The sequence below is a fragment of the Bos grunniens genome, chromosome 14 (genome assembly GCF_055505025.1).
Source record: "Bos grunniens cultivar Pamir isolate PY7600 chromosome 14, Bosgru_T2T1.0, whole genome shotgun sequence".
Lineage (NCBI taxonomy): Eukaryota > Metazoa > Chordata > Mammalia > Artiodactyla > Bovidae > Bos > Bos grunniens.
In genome coordinates, this window is record NC_141178.1 from 40,332,727 (window position 1) to 40,358,865 (window position 26,139).

Consider the following 26,139-nt stretch of genomic DNA (forward strand, 5'->3'; position numbering starts at 1 on the left):
AAGTTCCAGTCAGATGGAAATACTTGACATCCCCCCAACCCCCACCACATTCTGCGTCCTGTTCTTGTTCATTTCCCTTGTTCTCTTCCCCTTTCCTCCTATTTTCCTCCTGTCTTCACAAACTGTCTCTTCCACACATGTTCTCATTCATGCCTCTCACTCAATTGTCCTCTCTCATTCTTTCACTTTCTGCATGGCTGTGTGCTAGACACTTTCTTTTTCTTTTCACATGATATATGGAATCTCGGTTCCCAGACCAGGGATCGAACCCACGACCCCTGTATTGGAAGGGAGGAGTCTTAACCAATGGACCACCAGGGAAGTCCTAGATGCTCATCTAAGTGGAAGTCAGCTTGGCTGGACACAGGGAGGAAAAAAGTCATGGGTACCAGAGAGCCAGGGAGGGCAGCAGAAGCCCAGATCACTCAGGGCCATGAAAGCCCCATGTACAGCGGGAAGTGGTCAGGGGGTGGTCACAGAAAATGGCAAATGTAAATCAATATCCTGCTGCTATGAAGAGAATGAAGAGGTTGTGGGCAAGAGTAGAAACTGGAAGGTCCCTAGACAGCAGGGTTTTAATGGTTAACCTTAGGCAATTCACAGAATAGATTTGGGATTTATTTTAGAGGTATTGCTGACAGGACTTGCCTATGAACTGGATGTGAGAAATGAGGCTAAAAGAGGAATAGAAATCCAGGTTTCAGCCTTAAGCAACACTGCTTCACCCTCTGTTTCATTTTTTTTTCTTTTTCTCTCTGCTTTCTTTTCCTTTTTTCTTTGTTCACACTATCAAAGAATCTGAAATGCTCACATCGTCAAGTTAATTGACCTGCTTGGGTCTCAACTGAGAACTCACAAATTCCAGAAATTTGTCCTGAGGTCCCCACACTGGAACAAAGCCATACCCACACTACATGTGACTCTGTTTCTGTCCTGGCATCAATTTCTGCATTGTTCACAGGACTTCTAACCCAAGGATCCCAAGTGTGGACTCTAGAGCTGATTTACAGTAGGTTTGTGTTCCACATTTGTTACTAACCAGGGGAGTGAATTCGGGCATATACTTAAGGAAGTCTTAGTTCCCACAAAATTATCTACCACAGAGGAAATTTTGCCTGAGATGACATATATAAAAGGATTAGCACAATACTAGTACAGAACAAATGCTAGGTAAATGATAGCCATAATATTATTATCACTGTTATTTCTTTACATCACCCACCTTCATTTAAGCAGGGTTTCTGCAGAATATCAGAAACCGAACAAGACAGAAAATATCTAAATAATTCAGGTCTAGAAAAAAAAAAAAGATAAACTTTTGTTTATCTTATAAACTTATCTTTATCTAATAAGCTTCTGTAAACACACAGTCACAATGGATAATTTGATTTATTAGCCAATTCAGACAAACGCACAAGGGAGACATTGTTAGGAGCTATTATCGGTCTCCACTTTCTCCACCTAATTTGGGCTTTAATTTCTAGGTCCAAAGATAGCTCTTACCAGAGGAGACTGACCCACCGCTTTATTTTCCTTTGAGATCTCACCTGAGCAGGTGCATGTACAAAAGACAGAGAGGAAAGAGACCAAGAGAGGTTAGAGAGGCCGAGGGAGTGGCCCGTGGCCCTCTTAATCATTCATCATTCTTTACTTCCTTTTTTTTTTTTAAACAAGAGGACTTGGCATCGTCCACCACCACATCCGCGGCAAGAGCTGCTACGCCTCCTCCCTGGTTCCCGCTTGCAATAGCCCAGCTCTCGCCCCTCACATTTACGGCTTCTGTGGACTCATTAGCAACCGATGCTTTTAGATCCTAGTCGCCTAATTTTGCCAAGGCGGCTAGAGGTCATTGGGGAAGTCTTTTGCCTCAAATCGCCCGGAATCAGAAGACCAACTCATTCCTCCTGCGGTGCTTTGGAAATCCGCGCGCTCCTCTGGTCTTGGTCCAGGCGCACAGGAAGCGCTCGGGGAGGACGCAGGTGACCAGGAGAAGGGAGGCGGGGGGGTGCTGTGAAGGCGCCCCAGTGATTAACTTGGAGATCGAACCTGCAGACCAAGCGCAAAGTAGAAACTGAAAGTACACTGCCGGCTGATCCTACGGAAGTTATGGGAAAGGCAAAGCGCAGAGCCGGGCCCTGGTGTGTGCCGCCCCCCTTGGGATGGATGAAACAGCAGGCTCGGCGTGGGTAGGAGGAACCAGCGACAGAGACGGCCCTACCCGGCACGGACTCCCGGTAACTCCGCGGAAGACCAGGGTCCTGGGAGTGACTATGGGCGGTGAGAGCGTGCTCCTGCTGCAGTTGCGGTCATCATGACCACGCCCGCTCCCGCAGACCATGTTCCATGGTAAGCGCTCCTCTCTCGGGCGCAGAAATTCGCGCGCCCGGCACTCCCGGGGACTCGGACGCGCTGCGGGGCCCCGCGCTCAGGCGCGTCCGGGAACAGCCTGGCCTTGCACTTTGGACCTGCGGAGAGCTCGGGCTCTGCCCCGGGGCAGCCGGCGACCGCGCCCGAGTACCCTGGCCCATTGCCACTTGCACCTGGCAAGCTGCGTGGGAGCCTCGGTCCCCGACGCCGGCCCTCTGTCCCCGAGACCCGGCGCTGCAGCCTCCGCGCCGTTCAGCGGTGGCAGCCTGCGCCCAGGTCCCGGGGTAACAACGCGCTCCGTCCTTCTCCCGGAGCCAGCGCCGCCCGCTGTCAACCGAGCGCCCAACCCACCCACCCCGGGCTCCTGGTCGCGCCGAGGTACTCACCGGCGCCCCGGGATCTGCGAGGATGTGGGCTCTTGCAGCTCCAAATCCTTAGAGAAGTGAAAGCGAAGCTCCCACGGGACACGCTTTTAAACCCCAAAGGGACAGGTCTCCGGAAAACCCCGTTTTCACCCACTTACTGAGGCTGGGAGTTTCCGACTGGGGCTGTACCCGGTGTCTTTTGCTGGGAAACCAAGTGCTCCGGGCTGGCACTGAGAAGGGACACTTTGGGTTTTGTTTTGTTTGTTCTAAATGGGTGCTCCTTGACGGAGGCAGAATTAACAGGCATAATTCTACATTTTAGACCCTTGCTGAGACCGAGTAGATTTTACTTGTGTGGAATACGAATTTTAAATGGGCAAGGACAGAGTTGAAGCGATGGCGTTAGCAGCCATACGGCTAGTATAGAGTCCAAAAGTTGACTAGGGGGAAAAACAAAACAAAAAAGGTGTGCTGGGGGGATTGGGGGGAAGGGAAACGTGCTTAGGGAGGGATCGCCTGAGGAAAATTCTGCTGTTTTACAGTAAATACTTCCTCTATCAAAAGGAGACGAATGGGGAGGGGGCCAGAATAGACAGGAGGTTGTTGTCCTGTTTGATGCCTTTCCTGGCTCCACCTTTAGATTAGAAGAGCTTTTTGCCCACTCACAGGTATTCAAGCATCAAAAAGTGACATAGTCCAGAAGTACCTGATCAGTAACAAAATAACGGAGTAGGGTTTAGAGTATAGAGAATTCTTAATGGGCCTCCTCTAGAAGTTTAATATAGAATTAGAAATTAGGTATATTCCTGTTTTCCTTACAATGCCCACCGAGCTTCTGCAATTGCTTCTTTCTGGATGGCTCCCAGCTCTTATCCTCCCATCACCTCTGATCTAGACAGGAGAGGTAAAGCAAGAGGAGGAAGCTAAGGTGTCCATTACTGACAAGGAGGAAGCTAAGGTGTCCATTACTCTATTTCCTGAATATCTACACTAATCATGTAGCATAAGTTATCAGCAACCAAAATATTAGAATTCTAAACTCCTAATAATAATTACTCTGAGTGGCTATCTGCAGTTTGTTCCAATAGATTTCATTAGAGGTTTCATTACTTTTTGTCCTTTCACTTTGACACTTCTTTTGGAAGCTGAAGTAGTTGAGGACCTCCTATGTGGTCCTTGATGATTGTGCTCTCTAGTTTTGATAATTTAATTATTTGAGGACCCAAAAATGGAATAGTGGTACAAATGGAGAACTGAGGAAGATTAGAAAGCCTGAACAAGTTTAAAGAGAATTACACAGGGCATCATAACAATGCTGAAATACCTTAGACAAAAAATGGAGGAGGTTACTTTGTAGGACCACGTTACGTGTTGGTTTCTCTGTGATGTGAGATTTTTTTTTTTTTTTTTTCTGGCTGCACCTGTGACACATAACCTAATGTAATAAAACCAAACAGTCAATGTCTTTTTCCCCTTAAATAGGAGTATGTGGTGCAATGTTTCAGAGCTTGGCCAAGGAAGCACCACAGTGAGTTTCATGTGGAGAAAGATGGGGTTTTTGCACATTTCCCTTGAGGACACACACGCAGTTATTTTTACAGGAAGCAGTGTAGCTCAGTGGCTGAAAGCTTAGTTTCTAGACTTTTCAACCTGACAATCTTGGATTTGAATCCTGACTCTTACAAAACTCGTTTTATCCGGGGAAAAATTTGGGCCCCAGATTCTCCATCTGCCAAAATGTTTAGTAATTGATAGTACTTACCTCAAGAAATGGTTATGGGATTAAATGAAATACTGTATATAGTATTATAGGATGGCTTCAGAAATGTCTTTATCTGCTGTTTATCATAGGACTTATGGATAGAATTTATAATCCAATCAATATGTTTGTGGCAAATATTAGAATGCTTTGTGTGAACATAAAATTGATTTTAGAACCTTTAAAAGGTGGTTTTCATATATGATTATTTCCTACTGTTTATTAACTTTTTATTTATTCACTCGTTTATGCCAATTGCTCATACTAAAGCCAAATCTTATATATTCAGATAATGTCTTTCATGAAAATAGGTCTATGTAATGTGTACAGTAGACAGTCAATACATACTGATTGGTCTTAAACAGTAATGAAAGATTGGATTTGAAGGATTGTAGAAACTAATTTGTTTATGTTCACTTTGACCCCATAACAAGCATCTGAGGATTGAATGTATTATTTGGCTTAATATAAAAACCAACAAGACTTTTTTAGACAGCCATCATTCTGGTTTAACCAAATTCCCTACTGAAAACAAATTCTCCAGTTTCAATCCCTTCAGGAAATCTAAAGAAAATTCCACAAGCCCAAGCTTGCCTTGCATTATTCTTTACGGTTTATCTTTTTTTGTAACCTAAGGGAAAAGTCAAGGTGGGGGGGGGATAGGGTTGGTATTCTATGCATAATCTAAAAATAAAGCAGAGTCCTTTCCTATTGTGACAACAATGTCAAAAGCAGGCTCAAACTAGGCAATATTAATATGTTACTCTCTATGTGGTATGGAGAAAAGACTTCAGTTGAAGGCAAGTCATTAATGAGAAATCTAGGAACCTCTGAGACCTGGGTTTGAAGCACTGGAATGTATTTGCAACATTGTCCATCAGGGGATTTCAGGTTTAAAGAGTTACTGTATTTGGATGGCTAGGTAGATTCTTAGAATTAAGGTGCTTACGAGTTGAAAGGGATATCAAGGGATCAGTTAGTCTGAGGTTTTCATTGTACAAATTAGGGAAGTGAAGATTTTGAGATGCTCTGTCCTTTAAGTGGTCTCTTAACCCATTTCCACACCAAGACAAAGCCTCCAAGTCTCCCTCTGTAATTTGTGTTGCCCAAGGCTATCTGGAGCTGAGCTGCTGGTGGTGATTTAATTCCTAAGTCACGTCTAACTCTTTTGTGGCCCCGAGAACTGTAGCTTGCCAGGCTCCTCTGTCCATGGGATTTCCCAGGCAAGCATAATGGAATGAGTTGACTTTTTCTTCTCCAGGGGATCTTCCCAACCCAGAAATTGAACCCATGTCTCTTGCATTGCAGATTCTTTACTGCCAAGCCACCAGGGAAGCCCAGGGCTGACCTATTTAACAAGTTAAGTCACTCAGTCATGTCCGACTCTCTGTGACCCCGTGGACTGTAGCCCACCAGCTCCTCCATCCATGGGATTCTCCAGGCAAGACTACTGGAGTGGGTTGCCATTTCCTTCTCCAAGGGATCTTCCCAACCCAGGGATTGAACCCAGGTCTCTCACATTGCGAGCAGACACTTTAACCTCTGAGCCACCAGGGAAGCCCATTTAACAATAGTGGCAACCAAAGACACTCTAGATAAGGCAAATATTGTTTTAGAATTGCACAAAAAAGACTTAATTCCCCACTAAGTCATCATTTGAAAGCATTGATCAAATACCATCCAATGACCAAGTGGATCAACGTGAATTTTGGGAGCACTCATTACTGAAATTTGGAATGAAGAGGGCACAATAAGTAGTGCTCAGAAAAAATAAAACTGCCTCCTAAATCGAAGTGTAAAATGTGGACCTTTGAAATAACATTTATGTACAATAGTAAAAATGTCTCCTTTTCATTCTAATGTTTAATTATTTTGTTATTATTCCTTTAAAGTTCATTTCAAGCTATATGGTGTATAAACTTTCCTTATCCTCTATTCCTCCTGAAGTATCCCTGCCAGACACCTTTAAGATGACAGAGAAAAGAAAAAGTTTGGCTCTGCACTATCTATACAAACCTAATTACAAAGTTAGGATACTAAATAATTAGCAATTGATCATTGTTTGAGAATCTTCAGGTGAGAGAGACAATAGTAGAAGAAAGAGAGGTGGAGATAGATAATAGAACCTGGAGGTAGTTTTCATTTAGATAAAAACGATGACATATTATTAAAAGATTATGGGTAGGCTTCCCTGGTGGCTCAGTGGTAAAGAATCCACCTACTGATGCAGGAGACATGAGTTTAATTCCTGATCTGGGAAGATCCCACGTGTCCCAGGGCAACTAAGCCCATACACCACAACTATTGAAGCTGTGCTCCAGAGCCTGGGGACCACAACTCCTAAAGCCTGTGTGCCCTAGAGCTGGTGCTCTTCAACAAGAGATGTCATGGTGATGAGAAACCCGTGCTTCGCAACTAGAGAAAAGCCCACACAACAAGGAAAACCCAGCACAACCAAAAATAAATAAATAAATAAGATTATTTTTTAGAAAGATTATGGGCATTTAGGATCAAATCCTGGTGAAGCAATTGGCTCAGGTTAGAATCCAGACCTGGCACCTACTATTTATGTTTAACAAAAAGATTAACTACCTGGTAGGACCCTTTGGATCTTTAGAGACAGTAAGTATAAGGCACTGAACAGTGCTTGGTACATGACAGGTACTCAGTTAAAGGCAACTAGCATCATCATCTGGAGAAGGCAGTGGCAACCCACTCCAGTACTCTTGCCTGGAAAATCCCAGGGATGGGGGAGCCTGGTGGACTGCTGTCTATGGGGTCGCACAGAGTCGGACATGACTGAAGCGACTTAGCAGTAGCAGCAGCAGCATCATTAATCTCCTAAGTGAATTCTTGCTCATCATGCGTACAGAAACTTAGTGTCAGAGCTTTGAGTAGATCCTGCCTCTCATTTTGTTTTTCTTACCTTGTTAAATGTCAGTATGAAGATTTGATGTGAGATTCATGTTTGTTCCTCTATCTGCTATCCAGTCTACATACTGTATTGTAAATATATGGGTCACTAACAGCACATAATTTAATGGGGAGAGTTACTCACTTTTGTATGACAGATAATGATGTAACAGATTATAATGTTATCGGGAAGTTTATGATATATTTGACAGTCTTTAGTTCCTTGGGTTCCAAGCAGCATTGTTTGTAATCTTAATCAGGAGTAGGCATACATGTGAAATGTCTTGCACTCAATGAGAATAGTTAAAGTTCACTGGTGAAAGTCACAGGAAATACATTGTCATCAACACTCAATAGTTTACAGAAAGATTCAAACAAGACACTCTGGCAAGCTTGTGAAGAAATAAAATAAGTCCCCATAAAACCAGATTTTAATCCCTCAGGGAATCCCTAGCTTTCTATCAGTGTATTACTATTGCCAAAAATGATGTCATTTATAATTTCATCCATTTTGATTAAAAAATGCCCCTAAATAAGAAGACATTTAAAAACAGATATAAATAATTAGTTAACAGGGTATGAATTTATTTATTGTTTTCCTAACATGTCAAGAAGCTAAACAGGGCTGTGTTTGAAGAGAATGTGAGTCTCTGGGCATTTAGAAATAGAAGATACTGAAAAGATAAGGGGTCTTATAATATAAATGTCAACTTTGTACCAGTTCTAGGAAAGGTAAGCCTTCTAAGGTCCATTATTAAAAAGAAAGAATATGATCATAGTGCCGTACTGTGGAGATAAACTTCCTGCGATGTTGCCTCCAGGAAACAGCTGGACACTTGATCAGCCACCAAGTTTTATATAAATATACAGTCACGTGCCATAGATCATAAACTTTCAAGAATTTCTCATTTTTAACCTATAGTTTACCTGTTTTTCTGTCAATGGAGCAAAGAGACTTTGCTGTCATCACACCTGTTCTGCACTATCCCAAAGAGTTATATCTGAATTCAAATGAAAGAAACCTAGACTCTAAAATATTGTCTTACTTTGGGTGTTACATAATAATGAACTTCGGAGTTTTTCCCTACACTCTGCAGAAGCAAGATACATTTTAAAAATTCTTAGAAATTAGTGGTCAGGCCAATTGAAACACTGCCATCAGATGATATAATATGACTTAAAACATTTGGCTGATTCTTACTTACTGTTGAATTCAGTTTCTTTTAGGTATATCTTTGGAATTCCTCCCCTGATCCTTGTTCTGTTGCCAGTAGCATCATCTGATTGTGATATTAGTGGTAAAGACGGTGGAGCATATCAGAATGTTCTAATGGTCAACATCGATGACTTGGTATGTGTTCATTTTCCTCGCATTTTAACTCATTGGCAAAATTTTATATGTACTGTTGGTATGCAGTTTTATATTTTAGTATTTACTTATATTCTTTGAAAGACAGTGAAATAACTAAAGAATAAAAGTGAATGGGGGCTAACAGTATTTTTTTTTTAGAGTTGTCATCATTATATCCTTTAAAAAGAATTCTTTCCTAGACTCCAGACTCATCAATCCTAGTTCCCTTCACTACCAAAATTTTTCTGAACATAATTTAGCATAACTCTCTGCATCTCCTCATCTTCCATTGACAGTCCATATAAAAGCATTACACTGTGGCTTCCCTGGTAGCTCAGACGGTAAAACATCTGCCTGCAATGCTGGAGACCCAGGTTCGATACATGGGTCAGGAAGATCCCCTGGAGAAGGAAATGGTAACCCACTCCGGTACTCTTGCCTGGAAAATCCCATGGACAGAGGAGCCTGATAGTCTACAGTCCATGGGGTTGCAAAGAGTCGGACATGATTGACAGTCCATATAAAAGCATTGTTTTCGAAGAAGGAAAATAACAGAATATATAGTTTAAAATTTATCGTGAAGGGATTTCCCTGGAAGTCCAGTGGTAAGACTCCATGCTTCCACTACAGGGGAATGTGTTTGATCCCTGGTCAGGGAACTAAAATCGAAAAATTATCAAGAAGAGAAAGAGATGTATAGTTATTTTATTTTATCTGAATGTGTGTATTGGCATATACTTAAGTATTTTATATATATATATAATTTGCTGTGGTATTTTTTACTTACTTTGGACATTTTTTGATAACAGCTATTATTCTTTAGGGTAGTTTTAGGTTTACAGAAAAGTTGAGGAGAATGTAGAGAATTCCCACACACCCACCCTCCCTCTGTACAATATCCCCTGTATTTAACATCTTGCATTTGTGTGGTACATTAGTTACAATCAATGAACCAATATTGATACATTGTTATTAACTAAATCCCATAGTTGACATTAGTGTTTGTTTCTCCTGTTGCACAGTTATATGGTTTTTGACAAATGGATAATGTCCTGTATCCACCCTGACAGTATCATGCAAATAGTTTCACCATCCTTAAAAATTCCCTGTGCTCCACTGATTCATACTTCCCTCCCTCCTCTTAACCCATGGCAACCACAGATCTGTTTACGGTCTCTGTGGTTAGCCTCTAAAAATGTCATATAGTTAGAATCATGCAGTTTGTAGCTTTTTTAGACTGGATTCTTTGATTTAGCAATGTGTATTTAAGGTTCTTCCCTGCCTTTTTGTGGCTTGATAGCTCATTTCATTTTATTGTTGAATAAAATTCCATCGAATGGATGTACTACAGTTTGTTTCTCCATTCACTGATTGAAGCATATGTCTTTATTGCTTCTAATTTTGACAATTATGAACCAGTTCAGTTCAGTTCAGTCGCTCAGTCGTGTCCGACTCTTTGCGACCCCATGAATTGCAGCACACCAGGCCTCCCTCTCCATCACCAACTCCCAGAGTTCACTCAGACTCACGTCCACTGAGTCAGTGATGCCATCCAGCCATCTCATCCTCTGGCGTCCCCTTCTCCTCCTGCCCCCAGTCCCTCCCAGCATCAGAGTCTTTTCCAATGAGTCAACTCTTCGCATGAGGTGGCCAAAGTACTGGAGTTTCAGTTTTAGCATCATTCCTTCCAAAGAAATCCCAGGGCTGATCTCCTTCAGAATGGACTGGTTGGATCTCCTTGCAGTCCAAGGGACTCTCAAGAGTCTTCTCCAACACCACAGTTCAAAAGCATCAATTCTTCGGCGCTCAGCCTTCTTCACAGTCCAACTCTCACATCCATACATACATGACCACAGGAAAAACCATAGCCTTGACTAGACAGACCTTTGTTGGCAAAGTAATGTCTCTGCTTTTGAATATGCTATCTAGGTTGATCATAACTTTCCTTCCAAGGAGTAAGCATCTTTTAATTTTATGGCTGCAGTCACCATCTGCAGTGATTTTGGAGCCCAGAAAAATCAAGTCTGACACTGTTTCCACTGTTTCCCCATCTATTTCCCATGAAGTGATGGGACCAGATGCCATAATCTTCGTTTTCTGAATGTTGAGCTTTAAGCCAACCTTTTCACTCTCCACTTTCACTTTCATCAAGAGGCTTTTTAGTTCCTCTTCACTTTCTGCCATAAGGGTGGTGTCATCTGCATATCTGAGGTTATTGATATTTCTCCCGGCAATCTGGATTCCAGCTTGTGTTTCTTCCAATTCAGCGTTTCTCATAATGTACTCTGCATATAAATTAAATAAGCAGGGTGACAATATACAGCCTTGACGGACTCCTTTTCCTATTTGGAACCAGTCTGTTGTTCCATGTCCAGTTCTAACTGTTGCTTCCTGACCTGCATACACATTTCTCAAGAGGCAGATCGGGTGGTTTGGTATTCCCATCTCCTTCAGAATTTTCCACAGTTTATTGTGATCCACACAGTCAAAGGCTTTGGCTTAGTCAATAAAGCAGAAATAGATGTTTTTCTGGAACTCTCTTGCTTTTTCCATGATCCAGCTGATGTTGGAAATTTGATCTCTGGTTCCTCTGCCTTTTCTAAAACCAGCTTGAACATCAGGAAGTTCACAGTTCACGTATTGCTGAAGCCTGGCTTGGAGAATTTTGAGCATTACTTTACTAGCATGTGAGATGAGTGCAATTGTGCGGTAGTTTGAGCATTCTTTGGCATTGCCTTTCTTTGGGATTGGAATGAAAACTGTCCTTTTCCAGCCCTGTGGCCACTGCTGAGTTTTCCAAATTTGCTGGCATATTGAGTGCAGCACTTTCACAGCATCATCTTTCAGGATTTGAAATAGCGCAACTGGAATTCCATCACCTCCACTAGCTTTGTTCGTAGTGATGCTTTCTAAGGCCCACTTGACTTCACATTCCAGGTTGTCTGGCTCTAGGTCAGTGATCACACCATCATGATTATCTGGGTTGTGAAGATCTTTTTTGTACAGTTCTTCTGTGTATTCTTGCCATCTCTTCTTAATATCTTGTGCTTCTGTTAGGTCCATACCATTTCTGTCCTTTATCGAGCTTAAAGCTTCTGCAAACATTCGTGTGCAGGGTTTTGTGTGGACATACATTTTCAACTCATTTGGATAAATTCCTAGGAGAATGATTGCTGGATCATATGGTAAGACTATGTTTAGCTTTGTATTAAACTGCCATGCTGTCTTCCAAAGTGACTGTACCATTTTGCATTCTCAACAGCAATGAATGAGAGCTCCTGTTGCCTTACATCCTTGCCACATTTGCTGTTGTCAGTGTTTTAAATTCTAGCCATTCTAATAGATGTTTCATTGTACTTCACTGTCCTTTTAATTAGCAGCTCCCTAATGTCATATGATGTTGAACATCCTTCACAGACTATTGCCGTCTGCATATCTTCATTGGTGAGGTATCAGAACTCACATCCTACCTGACGTCCTAACTGTATTGAATCTTACTATCCATGGTCATGGAATATCCTTCTATTTATTATTTCTTTTATCAGAGTTTTGTGCTTTTCCTCATACCAATCTTGTTCATATTTTGTTAGAACTATACTTAAGCACAGGATATTGTATTTTGGGTAGTTTTGTAAATAGTGTTGTGTTTTGAATTTCAAGTTCCAATTATTCATTGCAGGTATATAGGAGAGCAATTGACTTTCATATATAACCTTGTATCCTCAAATCTTGCTAGAACTGCTTTTAGTTCCAGGAGGTGGTATTGGTATTGTTGCTATTCTTTAGGATTTTCAACATAGACAAATGATTCATTGACCAAAATAATTTTTTTACAGTTTAAGAGCCATATTAATGTAATAGGATATGTTGATTTAACAGTAAGCAGTACTTGAAACCCCAAATGACAAAGCAAACTCTCTCACACGTTCATAAGATGGAAATAATTGTCTAATCTTTCCCTTCCTTCCCCTCACTCTTTCTCTGCATACTCATACTGAAGGGGCACAGCTCCTTGGGAAATCAGTGTCTTACCTCTTGGGGGGATACAGGAAACTCAAGATGCTATATAACTGCATGCTGTACCACTTCAACATATAGAACTGCTGACAAAAAATGCACACTACATGGTAATTGCCCACTTTTTCATTTCATGAATTGAGGGCGTTTTCTGCATTAAATTATGCTACCAAATTAATATTTTGAGTCAAGAAATGGATTTTACTCTTTACTAACTTTTAAAAACATTATTTATTTATTCATTTTAATTTTTGGTTGTGCTGGGTCTTCATTGCTGCCTGTAGGCTTTCTCCAGTTGCAATGAGCAAGGGCTGCTCTTTAGTCACAGTGCAAGGGCTTCTCATTACAGTGGCTTCTCTCGTTGCTGAGCACAGGTTCTAGGGCATGGGGGTTTCAATAACTGCGGTGCAGGGACTTAGTGGAATTTCCTGGGTCAGAGTGATCGAACCCGTGTCCCCTGCATTGGCGGGTCATTCTTAACCACTGGACACCCCAGGAGAGTCCCTTTACTTAATCACCTTCATTTCCCAAAGGAAAATTCTGAGGCTCAGGGTCACCCTGTTACGTGGCGGAGCCAGGATCTGAGCTTCTGCTGTTCACCAGCACACTCTCCTGCCTTCCAGTAGCAATCACTGTGTCATTATATGCATTCAGCCAACATTTATGTGGAGCCTGTTATGTGCCAGTTGTGAAAACCCTGTTGTGTGGTGAGGAGGTGGGGGTGTGGGGATAGATGCAAAAATAGACCAGATACAGACCTGTCTTTTAAGGACTTTACATTTGGTGATGGTTAAGTCTTGGTGTGAAGAATGCAAGTTGCAGCTTGAAAAGGAGTGGCTGCCATACTCTCATTTTAAACAAACTGGTTGTGAGTCAGATTTGGAAACAAAGAAATATAAACTGTGTGCTAGGAAAACTTCAATAGATCAGCTTGACACCAGGAGAGAAACCATACTGCGGGTTAATGTGCTGATCTCCAGACCTTTTAGAGTGTACACCGTTTAGTAAAACTGTCTTAAGCCTGCACTTCCAGTATACATTTACTTACCTGTTATAGCATTTGCATAGTAATTGCATACATGTTAGTAATGATATATTCCAAACAATAAAAATTTACAAAAGATAAAGAAAAACTGTAGATAGAATTCCTAAAGCTTTTCCTTCCACGCTTGCCGTGGATTCTCCATTGTAGACTCTACTTTGAAAAGACCTCTAACATAGTGGAAGACACAAGTGTATATATAACAAGATTGTGAGTTATCCTGATGTGATGTTATTTAGACATAACCAAAAGTCAACAGTGATTTGGTCATAAAATAACATTTAATTTCAATGCAACTTTTGAGAATTTACTGTGTACAACGTAAGTCATTAGAAAATAAGATAGTCCTTGTTCTTGTATAATTTATGACATTAAAGTAAACACATGTTACTGTAATAGAAAGTAATGAGTAGTGCATTACAAAGCGGTTTCATACACATTATTTGAGCTTCATAATATCTCTATGACATGATAATAATAATAATCAATTCAGTTCAGTTGTTCAGTCGTGTCCAACTCTTTGTGACCCCATGGACTGCAGCATGCCAGGCTTCCCTGCCCATCACCAACTCCCGGAGCCTGTTCAAACTCATGTTCATCGAGTTGGTGATGCCACCCAATCGTCTTATCCTCTGTTAGTTATAATAATAATAATAACACAAATTCAGGGTTTACTATGTGCCAGCACTGCTCTGACCACTTTCCATGTAATAATTATATAATTCTAATATAATAATTAGATAATTCCATGTAATGAGGAAAGTGAGACCTGAACCACATAGCTGGCAAGTGGCAAAGCTGGAATTCAAATCCAAACAGTCTAGTTCCAGAAAAAGTCCTCATTATGATGAGGCAAAGCAGGCAATAGCCTGTTTTTTTTTTTTTTTGGTGGGGCCAGGGGTAGGGGAAACACATGATAGAATGTTATGGTAATAACATAATGAAAGAAGGGTGTCAGGACAATAAGAGGGTAACTGATCTGGTTGTATTGTAGGGAAAGGTGAAGGGGAGCTGGACAGACATTTTGAATACATCTGGATGTTAAAATCATCCAGAGCACATCAATAAAGTAGAACTGAGTTGTGGAAGTAAGAAAGTACAAATGATGGAAGCCATGACACAGAATCCATATAAGGTTCAGGGTAAGGGCGAGACTCATTTTTCTACTTAGCTCAGAAGGAATGGAAAATTCATAATAAATAATAAAGGTCCTTTTTCTATATGGTCTACTAAGTAAGGATTTAGATTTCTAAAACTAGGATGTCTAAGTTAAATAGAATCAGCACTTTAAGCTTCTTAATATATATTCAGTTAAGTTCAGTTCAGTTGCTCAGTCGTGTCCGACTCTTTGCGACCCCATGAATTGCAGCACACCAGGCCTCCCTCTCCATCACCAACTCCCAGAGTTCACTCAGACTCATGTCCATCGAGTAAGTGATGCCATCCAGCCATCTCATCCTCTGGCGTCCCCTTCTCCTCCTGCCCCCAATCCTTCCCAGCATCAGAGTCTTTTCCAATGAATCAAATCTTCGCATGAAGTGGCCAAGTACTGGAGTTTCAGCTTTAGCATCATTCCTTCCAAAGAAATCCCAGGGCTGATCTCCTTCAGAATGGACTGGTTGGATCTCCTTGCAGTCCAAGGGACTCTCAAGAGTCTTCTCCAACACCACAGTTCAAAAGCATCAGTTCTTCGGCGCTCAGCCTTCTTCACAGTCCAACTCTCACATCCATACATGACCACAGGAAAAACCATAGCCTTGACTAGATGGACCTTTATTGGCAAAGTAATGTCTCTGCTTTTCAATATGCTATCTAGGTTGGTCACAACTTTCCTTCCAAGGAGTAAGCGTCTTTTAATTTCATGGCTGCAGTCACCATCTGCAGTGATTTTGGAGCCCAGAAAATTAAGTCTGACACTGTTTCCACTGTTTCCCCATCTATTTCCCATGAAGTGATGGAACCGCATGCCATGATCTTCGTTTTCTGAATGTTGAGCTTTAAGCCAACTTTTTCACTCTCCACTTTCACTTTCATCAAGAGGCTTTTGAGTTCCTCTTCACTTTCTGCCATAAGGGTGGTGTCATCTGCATATCTAAGGTTATTGATATTTCTCCCAGCAATCTTGATTCCAGCTTGTGTTTCTTCCAGTCCAGCGTTTCTCATGATGTACTCTGCATATAAGTTAAATAAGCAGGGTGACAATATACAGCCTTGATGTATTCCTTTTCCTATTTGGAACCAGTCTGTTGTTCCATGTCCAGTTCTAACTGTTGCTTCCTGACCTGCATACAGATTTCTCAAGAGGCAGGTCAGGTGGTCTGGTATTCCCATCTCTTGAAGAATTTTCCACAGTTTCTTGTGATCCACACAGTCAAAGGCTTTGGCACAGTCAATAAAGCAGAAATAGATGTTTTTCTGGAACTCTCTTGCTTTTTCCATGATCCAGCTGATGTTGGAAATTTGATCTCTGGTTCCTCTGCCTTTTCTAAAACCAGCTTGAACATCAGGAAGTTCACAGTTCACGTATTGCTGAAGCCTGGCTTGGAGAATTTTGAGCATTACTTTACTAGCATGTGAGATGAGTGCAATTGTGCGGTAGTTTGAGCATTCTTTGGCATTGCCTTTCTTTGGGATTGGAATGAAAACTGTCCTTTTCCAGCCCTGTGGCCACTGCTGAGTTTTCCAAATCTGCTGGCATATTGAGTGCAGCACTTTCACAGCATCATCTTTCAGGATTTGAAATAGCACAACTGGAATTCCATCACCTCCACTAGCTTTGTTCGTAGTGATGCTTTCTAAGGCCCACTTGACTTCACACTCCAGGATGTCTGGCTCTAGGTCAGTGATCACACCATAGTGATTATCTGGGTTGTGAAGATCTTTTTTGTACGGTTCTTCTATGTATTTCTTGCCACCTCTTCTTAATATCTTCTGCTTCTGTTAGGTCCATACCATCTCTGTCCTTTATTGAGCCCATCTTTGCCTGAAATGTTCCCTTGGTATCTCTAATTTTTTTGAAGAGATCTCTAGTCTTTCCCATTCTGTTGTTTTCCTCTATTTCTTCGCATTGATCGCTGAGGAAGGCTTTCTTATCTCTTCTTGCTATTCTTTGGAACTCTGCATTCAGATGTTTATATCTCTCCTTTTCTCCTTTGCTTTTTGCTTCTCTTCTTTTCACAGCTATTTGTAAGGCCTCCCCAGACAGCAATTTTGCTTCTTTGCATTTCTTTTCCATAGGGATGGTCTTGATTCCTGTCTCCTGTACAATGTCACAAACCTCATTCCATAGTTCATCAGGCACTCTATCTATCAGATCTAGGCCCTTAAATCTATTTCTCACTTCCACTGTATAATCATAAGGGATTTGATTTAGGTCATCCTGAATGGTCTAGTGGTTTTCCCTACTTTCTTCAATTTAAGTCTGAATTTGGCAATAAGGAGTTCATGATCTGAGCCACAGTCAGCTCCTGGTCTTGTTTTTGCTGACTGTATAGAGCTTCTCTATCTTTGGCTGCAAAGAATATAATCAATCTGATTTCGGTGTTGACCATCTGGTGATGTCCATGTGTAGAGTCTTCTCTTGTGTTGTTGGAAGAGGGTGTTTGCTATGACCAGTGCATTTTCTTGGCAAAACTCCATTAGTCTTTGCCCTGCTTCATTCCGTATTCCAAGGCCAAACTTGCCTTTTACTCCAGGTGTTTCTTGACTTCCTACTTTTGCATTCCAGTCCCCTATAATGAAAAGGACATCTTTTTTTGGGTGTTAGTTCTAAAAGGTCTTGTAGGTCTTCATAGAACCGTTCAACTTCAGTGTTACTGGTTGGGGCACAGACTTGGATTACTGTGATATGGAATGGTTTGCCTTGGAAATGAACAGAGATCATTCTGTCGTTTTTGAGATTGCATCCAAGTACTGCATTTCAGACTCTTTTGTTGACCATGATGGCTACTCCATTTCTTCTGAGGGATTCCTGCCCACAGTAGTAGATATAATGGTAATCTGAGTTAAATTCACCCATTCCAGTCCATTTTAGTTCACTGATTCTTAGAATGTCGACATTCACTCTTGCCATCTATTGTTTGACCACTTCCAATTTGCCTTGATTCATGGACCTGACATTCCAGGTTCCTATGCAATAATGCTCTTTACAGCATCGGACCTTGCTTCTATCACCAGCCACATTCACAGCTGGGCATTGTTTTTGCTTTGGCTCCATCCCTTCATTCTTTCTGGAGTTATTTCTCCACTGATCTCCAGTAGCATATTGGGCACCTACTGACCTGGGGAGTTTCTCTTTTAGTATCCTATCATTTTGCCTTTTCATACTGTTCATGGGGTTCTCAAGGCAAGAATACTGAAGTGGTTTGCCATTCCCTTCTCCAGTGGACCACATTCTGTCAGATCTCTCCACCATCACCCACCCGTCTTGGGTTGCCCCTCGGGCATGGCTTAGTTTCATTGAGTTAGACAAGGCTGTGGTCCTAGTGTGATTATATTGACTGTTTCCTGTGAGTATGGTTTCAGTGTGTCTGCCCTCTGATGCCCTCTTGCAACACCTACCGTCTTACTTGGGTTTCTCTTACCTTGGGCGTGGGATATCTCTTCACGGCTGCTCCAGCAAAGCGCAGCCGCAGCTCCTTATCTTGGACGAGGGGTCTCTCCTCACCGCTGCCCTTCCTGACCTTCAACGTGGGATAGCTCCTCTAGGCCCTCCTGGGCCTGCGCAGCCACCGCTCCTCAGGCGTGGGGTAGCTCCTCTCGGCCTCCGCCCCTGGCCCCGGACTTGGGTAGCTCCTCTCGGCCGTTCCTGCGCCGTCGCAGCCGGGCACTCTCACTGCTGCCCCTGACCTCAGATGTGGGGTAATTCCTCTTGGCCGCCGCCCTTCGGGCATATATTAGGTAATACACATTACCTAATTCTTTTCCAGAAAGGGCGCACAAATGTACAGTTCTTACAGGAATATATGAGGTCATCATTTTTGTCAGCATTGAGTATTTTTATTTTTTATAATATCTAGCAAGGCAATAGAAAAACAACTTGTTTTGATTTACATTTCTTTGATTGCTTGTGACATTGTTTTGTTTTTTTTTACATGTATTCATCATTTATGTTTTTATTTTGCACTGAGATAAAATACAAAGTACTGTTAAAGTGTACAATTTAGTCACTTTAAGTATAGTCACAAGTTGTGCAATCCTCACCATTATTTACTTCCAGAACATTTCATCACCTCAAAGAATGATAAAACCATTAGCAATAGCTTTCCATTCCTCATCACTAGATTCTGGTAGCTACTAATTTACTTTCTGTTTCTATGGATCTGCCTTTTCTCCATGAGTCATACAAATGGAATCATACAATATGGAGCCTTTTGTACTGGACTTCACTTAGTGTAATGTTTTCAAGCTTAGCCCATATTATAGCATGAATCAGTACTTCATTTTTCTTATAGATTAATAATCTGTTGAATGGATATACTGTATTTCTGTTTATCCATTCATCGGTTGAATGGATACTTTTTCCACTGTTTGGTTATTATGAGTAACGTTTCTTCAAATCTTGGTTATACAAGTTTTTGTGGAATACTCTTTGATATATACCTACAAATGGAATTTCTGGGTCATATGGTTAACTCTGTGTTTAACTTTTTGAAGAAATGACAAACTATTTCCCAAGTGGCTGCACCATTTTATACTCACATCAGCAGTATTTGAGGATTCCAGTTCTCCGTGCTGACTTTTTTACTATAGTCGTCCTGGTCGTTGTGAAGTGGTATGTCGTTGTTCCTTTGATCTATATTTCACTGATGACTAATGACGTCAAGCATCTTTTCAGTATTGACCATGCTTCTTGGCCATTTGTGTATCTTCTTTGAAGAAATTTTTTTCAAATGTTTTGCTCACTTTTAATTGGGTTGTGTTTTGTTTGGCTGTGAGAGTTTTTAAAATATATTCTGGACACTAGATGTTATCAGATGTGCAATTTGCAAATATTTTCTCCCATTCTTTGCATTTATTGTCCTTTCTTTATGGTGTCTTTTATAGCACAAAAGTTTATCTTGATGAAGTTCAACTTATTTACTCTTTCTTTTTTAGTAATGCCTTTGGTAGCATAGTTAAGAAACTATTACCTAATCCGAGATCACAAAAATTTACATTTTTTTTTCTAAGAACTTTATAGTTCATATTTAGGTCTTCAATCTATTTTTAGTTAATTTTGTACATGATATGAGCTAGGGAGTCCAATTTTATTTTTTTCCAGTTGTTCTTCACCTCTTGTTGAAAAGACTATTTTCCCCCATTGAATTGTCTTAGCACCTTTATTGAAAATCAGTTGTACTAAAATGTATAGGTATATTTTAAATTTTTAATTCCATCCCATTGCTTATATGCCCATCTTTATGTCAATACCACACAGTCTTGATGGCTGTAGCACAGTAGTTAGTTTTAAAATTATAAGTGTGAGTCTCCAACTATGTTCTTTTTTAAGATTGTTTTGGCTCTTACGGATCCTCATCACTTATTTAAGTCTGTTGTTGATATTTATTCTACTTTTTTAGGGATTCTTTTGTTTAAAAGCTTTAGAATTTAAATGTAGTACAAAACTCTGGTGATGCCATCCCTCTGTGCAATAATTATACAGCATAACTCCACACACCTATAATCATGGCCATGTCAGTGGTATGGACAGAGGAGATGACAATGGACAGGATGGAGACTGGTTTAAGACTATCTTCTTCCTTATAGCCCTCAAGATCCTTTGCCATTTTCCTATTGGCTATAATTCAGTAAGAGATCATTATATAAGTATGATAATTTTATGACTATCATACTTGTTGAAAACATTTCCCAGTTTACATTTACTTTTTATCTTGTTTTTTTGATATACAGATTTTATTTTACATAGCCACATCTATAAAAATAGGATTACCTATAAATTAGGATACAATATGGGCACCAAAGTGGAAGCTGCCATTTCACATTTTAAGGAGAGAAGACAATCAAGTCTTCATGGAACACATGACTTTTTTTCTCCTGATTTTTTTTAAAGACAACTTTTTAGAGCAGCTTTAGGTTTACAACAAAATTGAGAGGAAGGTACATTTTTCTTATGTACCCAATCCTCTGACCTATATATATAGCCTCCCTTATTATCAACACCATTCACTTTTTATGAAATACATCTCTTATGAAGGATGTACCTACATTGACTCATCACAATTGCCCAAAGTCCACAATTTCCCTCAGGGTTCACACTTGTGTTGTACATTCTGTGGATGTGGAGGAAGCATAATGGCATGTATCCATCATTGTAATAACATACAGAGTGTTTTCACTTTTCTAAAAGTCCTTTATGCACTGCCTATTTATCCTTCTTCCCCCACCAACCTCTGGCAACCACTCATCTTTATATTGTTTCCTTTGCTTTGCCATTTTGAGCTTTATGCCTTCTTTCCCAATCTGTATACCTTTTATTTCCTTGCCTTATTGCATTAACAAGGACTTATTGAATAAGCAGGGACTTTCAGTACAATTTTGAAAAGAAGTGGTATGATGGGCCATCCTTGCTTTTTACCTGATCTTTGTGGGAAAACTTCGAATTCCTCATTGCTAAGTAAGACATTATTGTTGTTGTTTAGTCACTAAGTCATGTCTGACTCTCGCAACCCCATGGACTGTAGCTCACCAGATTCCTCTGGCCATGGGGTTTTCCAGGCAAGGATACTGGAGTGGGTTGCTATTTCCTTTTCCAGGGGATCTTCACCACCCAGGGATCAAACCTGCATATCCTGCATTGCAGGTGGATTCTTTAATCTGCTGAGCCACCAGGGAAGCAAGCAAGCCATTAGCTGTAGTATTTTTGTGTAGTCTTTATCAAGGTGAGGAAGTTCCCTCTTTTCCTAGTATATTGAGAGTTTTTTTCTCATGAATGGGTATTAGATTTTGTCAAATGCTTTTTTTGCATCAAGTGATAAGATCATGTGATTAAAAAAAAACTGTACTGATGTGGTAGATTAAATTAATTGATTTTCCACTGTTGAATCAGCCTTGTCTGCTTGGAATAAACCCCTCTTGGTTGTGGTATATAAATCTGTTATTTACTAGATTTGATATGCTAATATTTTGTTGAGGACTTTTGCATCTGTGTTAATGGGAGAATCTGGCCTGTAGTTTTCTTTTCTTTTTTTTCCCTTTTTCTTGTCTTTTTCTGGTTCTGGTGTTAAAGTAATGGTATTCTCGTAGACTGACTTAGGATGTGTTCCCTCTTCTCTGTCCTCTAAAAGAGATTGTAGAGAATTGGTCTAATTTCTTTCTTAAGTGTTTGCTAGAATTTATCAGTAAACCCGTCTGGACTTGGTGCTTCCTGGCTTGGAATGTTATTAATTACTGATTCAGTTTCTTCAGTAGACATAGGCCTATTCAGATCATCTATTTCTTCTTGCGTTTTGGTCATACATAATTCTTTTCTGTTTTATATTATTTTTTAGAACTTCTTATTTTGAATTGGGGTATAGACAATTAACCACGTTGCCACAGTTTCAGGTGAAGAGCAAGGGGACTCAACCATACATATACATGTATCCATTCTCCCCCAAACCCCTCCTCTCCCATCCGGGCTGGCACATAACATTGAGCAGAGTTTCTTGTGCTATACAATAGGTCCTTTTTGGCTATCCATTTTAAAAATATCAGGGCCACATATAATTCTTGAATGTTAAAAACACATGTAGGTTTTACCAAAAGGAATAGAACAGGCTTGGGGGGCTCCTCTACGGAGGGGATGGATCACCTTGCAAATGAATATAATTAAGAAACCAATTGCATGGTGTCGTTGGATTGTAGGATGCAAGACAAGAACCAAATCCTCAGAGAAAGCCTGGACCACTGAGTGCTGGGTTCATTATACAAAGGAGTTTGGACCTCTTTTTTAAGCATCCTGAAGTCATTGGGGAATTTGGAGGGGAATAAAAGACACTGAATATAAGCACCACAAGAATAGAAATCTTTGTCCTTTGTATTCACGGCTATTCCCTGAAGGCCTAAAACTCTCAATAAATATTTGATGAATGAATGGAGAATGAAATAACATCATCAGATTTATATCTTATAATTTTTTTCTGGCAATGGAGATAATTTGTAGGTTAGCATGGAAAGCAAGGAGAGAGTGTGGAACAACTTCAGAGAACTTTAGATAAAATTGCTGATGGCTGTGGCGCAACACAGTGATTCATAACTTTAAGGTACTTGAGGTGAACTGAGAGGATTGTTAAAACACAGATTGCTGGACCTACTCCCAGAGACTTTTTAAGGAATTTTGATCTGGGAATTCCACTAGATAACTTCATTATGTCCTTGCCTCATACGGAAAGAATTTATAAACTTAAAGGAAAAATTAGAAGAGTACCCTGATACTAGTCTTGTACCTAAATTTTATTGCCTCAGATCTCGAAAGGCATATTTCTCTCTGTGGGTATCAGCTCTTATGAAGTTTGTTTCTTTTTCAGTGTTTAATTCAACCACAGTAACAAAAAAAAATAAACAACAACACATCATAAATTAAATTACCCATTATTTTAAGCTTCCCTGGTGGCTCAGATGGTGAAGAATCTGCCTGCAATGCAGGAGAAATACATTCGATCCCTGGGGTCAGGAAGATCCCCTGGAGAAGGAAATGGCAACCCACTCCAGTATTCTTGCCTGGAGAATCCCATGGACAGAGGAGCCTGGTGGGCGACAGTCCATGGGGTCGCAAAGAGTCAGACATGATTGAGCAACTAACCCTTCCTCCCTCATTTTATTTTAGCATCCATGATTAAGCATCTGTCTTATGGATAAATCAAGCAATCTTCTGCAGCAAGAAAAAATATCCTTTCATTGATAGCCTTGAATAGATTGCTTTTCAGTGAATTTGCATTGCAGTGCAGTTCAAGGGACACTGAGTGAAGGATCAGAAGACCTAAATGTGTTACTGGCTTTATTATTAGCAAGCACTGTGATCTTGGAGGGCTTCCCTGATAACTCAGTAGGTACCGAATCTGCCTGCAATTCAGAAGACCCCGGTTCAATCTTGGATACCTCATTTAACCACTTTGGTACTTTCCAATCCCCTACAAACTATGAACACTGAATTATCTCTGGGGTCCATCATAGTGCCCCAACTTTTTGAAACAGGGAACAAAAACCACATTTTAGTTTCTTCTTTCTTTTCCTCCCTTACTTTATTACTGGCCTGAACAATTGATTGTTTTCCTCCTTTTATAAACACGTATCAATCCTCTACTATGTGGAATGTTCTGTGTCAAACATTATACCTCTAAATTAATAATATTAGTAATAATTAATAAGCTATCTGTCTCTAATCTACATATAATCAAGGACGGGAGTGAAATGTATTCAGCAATTTATAAAGCAATAAATAAACCATATTGAAGAAGAAAAGATGATCCTTTCCCCATTGACTAGTCCTAGTACTCTTGTAAAAAACCAATCAGTTGATCACATATGTGTGGCTTACATTTCATTCATAGATACATATTTACGCTGGGCCAGTACCAGACTTTTATTACCATTGCTTTGGAGTAAGTTTTGAAAGCAGAAAGTGTGAATCCTTCTGGTTTGTCTTTCTTCTAGACTGTTTTGACTGTTCAGTCCCTTGCAATTCCATATGAATTTTAGAATCAGCTCATTAATTTCAGAGAAGTAGTCAGTTGGGATTCTGCTAGGGACTTTGCTGCACCTATAAATCAACTTGATAGGTATTGTCTCTTTAACAATACATAATGATGCCTCTGACCCATGAATATGGGATGTTTTCCCATTTATTTAGATCTTTAATTTAACAGTGTTTTGTAGTTTTGAGGCTGTAAGTTTTAAACCTATTTTGTTAAAAATTATTTCTCAGTAATTTATGTATCTTTGATGCTATTGAAAATGAGATTGTTCTCTTAATTTTATTTAAAAATTGTCTGTGAGTCTTAACTGTGCTTCTTGTAAGTATAACTAAGTTTTTGTCTTAGTTCCCCATATAACACTATAGGCATCGATAGCTTAAGGACAGTTTAAGTTTGATTCATCTTTGCATTGCACAGAATGCCCAGCAAAAGTATCTTTCACATTGTAGTTTTTCATATAAATAATAATATGAATTGTAATAATATATTGGGTTGACCAAAAAGTTCAGATTTTTCATAAGATGTTACAGAAAAACCCAAATGAACTTTTTGGCCAATCTTATATAATACATAACTTATGAACTGTAAATCAACACCATAAATTAATGGAAACTCAGAACTTGTTTCAAATATGCTAAGAAGTATTTTTTCTTGACCACCTGTTTGTTTAAAAATTTCTTATGAATCAAATGTCAAGTACTTTTCTGATATCCAGTATAAGCTAGTCTTTTACATTATACAGCATTATTTTATCCATTAAAAAATTGTTTTGCCTAAACATGACTCATATGATTGAATGATGTGACTCTTAGTCACCAGAACAGCATCTGGTTAAAAATATAAAGGCTGCTAAATATGGCCAAATACTTTCTAGGAATGATTCAGTCTAATTGCAGCCATATAAAGGATTGTCCTTTAAATTATTAAATTATATAATCTAACGATTAATAATTGGCTTTTATCATTTCTAATATCTTTAACACTGTCTCTGTCTCTATTCCAGGGGCCCTCACAGATTTAAATTTCATAGATAACTCTCAAATCTACCCTCAAGTCTACACCTATCTCATGAACTTTAGAATCATTCAATTCAAACACCATAGAAATCTCCACCGGGATATATCGTGACACAATGGAAGACTAATTATCATTACTTTTAGCCTGTTCCTCCTTCTACATTGTCTGTCTTAGGGAACAGCATTTGCTCAATTATTTAGTCATCAAAGTCTGGAATCACTCTTAAGACCTTTTCTCCTTCATCTCATCCATCATTAAATCCTAGAGAGTAGTATATCTCCTTAACACCGGTAAAAGTCAAGTCAGTCACTCTATGATTTCCACTACCTTAGTCTTAGTTCAGGGCTTCCCTATTGGCTTAGATAGTAAAGGATCCACCTGCAATATGGGAGACCTGGATTAAATCCCTGGGTTGGGAAGATCCTCTGGAGGAGGGCATGGCAACCCAGTCTAGTATTCTGGCCTCGAGAATCCCCAAGGAGACAGGAGCTACAGTCCATGGGGTTGCAAAGAGTCAGACAGGACTGAATGACTAAGCACAGCACAGTCTTAGTTCAGGCAATCATCAAACTTCCTCGCACTACTTCTATAGCACTTGGGTAGGCCCCTGGCTCATCTCACCACCTTTTGCGTGC

At 40.1% G+C, this 26,139-nt stretch overlaps 1 protein-coding gene and 1 long non-coding RNA gene across 3 annotated transcripts in view; one reads left to right on the forward strand and one right to left on the reverse strand.

Annotated features, from left to right (window-relative positions):
* Nucleotides 1–212: 212 nt before the first annotated feature.
* LOC147359312 (uncharacterized) lies at nucleotides 213–3,210 on the reverse strand. The gene is made up of 2 exons (XR_015140244.1): nucleotides 2,754–3,210; nucleotides 213–2,046 (listed from the first exon to the last, which is right to left on the reverse strand). It is a non-coding gene; the product is annotated as an uncharacterized LOC147359312 (long non-coding RNA).
* Nucleotides 2,045–26,139, forward strand: part of IL7 (interleukin 7) — a 60,447-nt gene continuing 36,352 nt past the window's right edge. For both annotated transcript variants that reach the window (XM_086335419.1, XM_086335421.1), the window contains exons 1-2: nucleotides 2,045–2,346; nucleotides 8,622–8,755. In XM_086335419.1, the coding sequence (XP_086191545.1) occupies nucleotides 2,337–2,346; nucleotides 8,622–8,755 (144 nt within the window). In that variant the 5' untranslated portion in view covers nucleotides 2,045–2,336. The remainder of the gene's footprint in view (nucleotides 2,347–8,621; nucleotides 8,756–26,139) is intronic.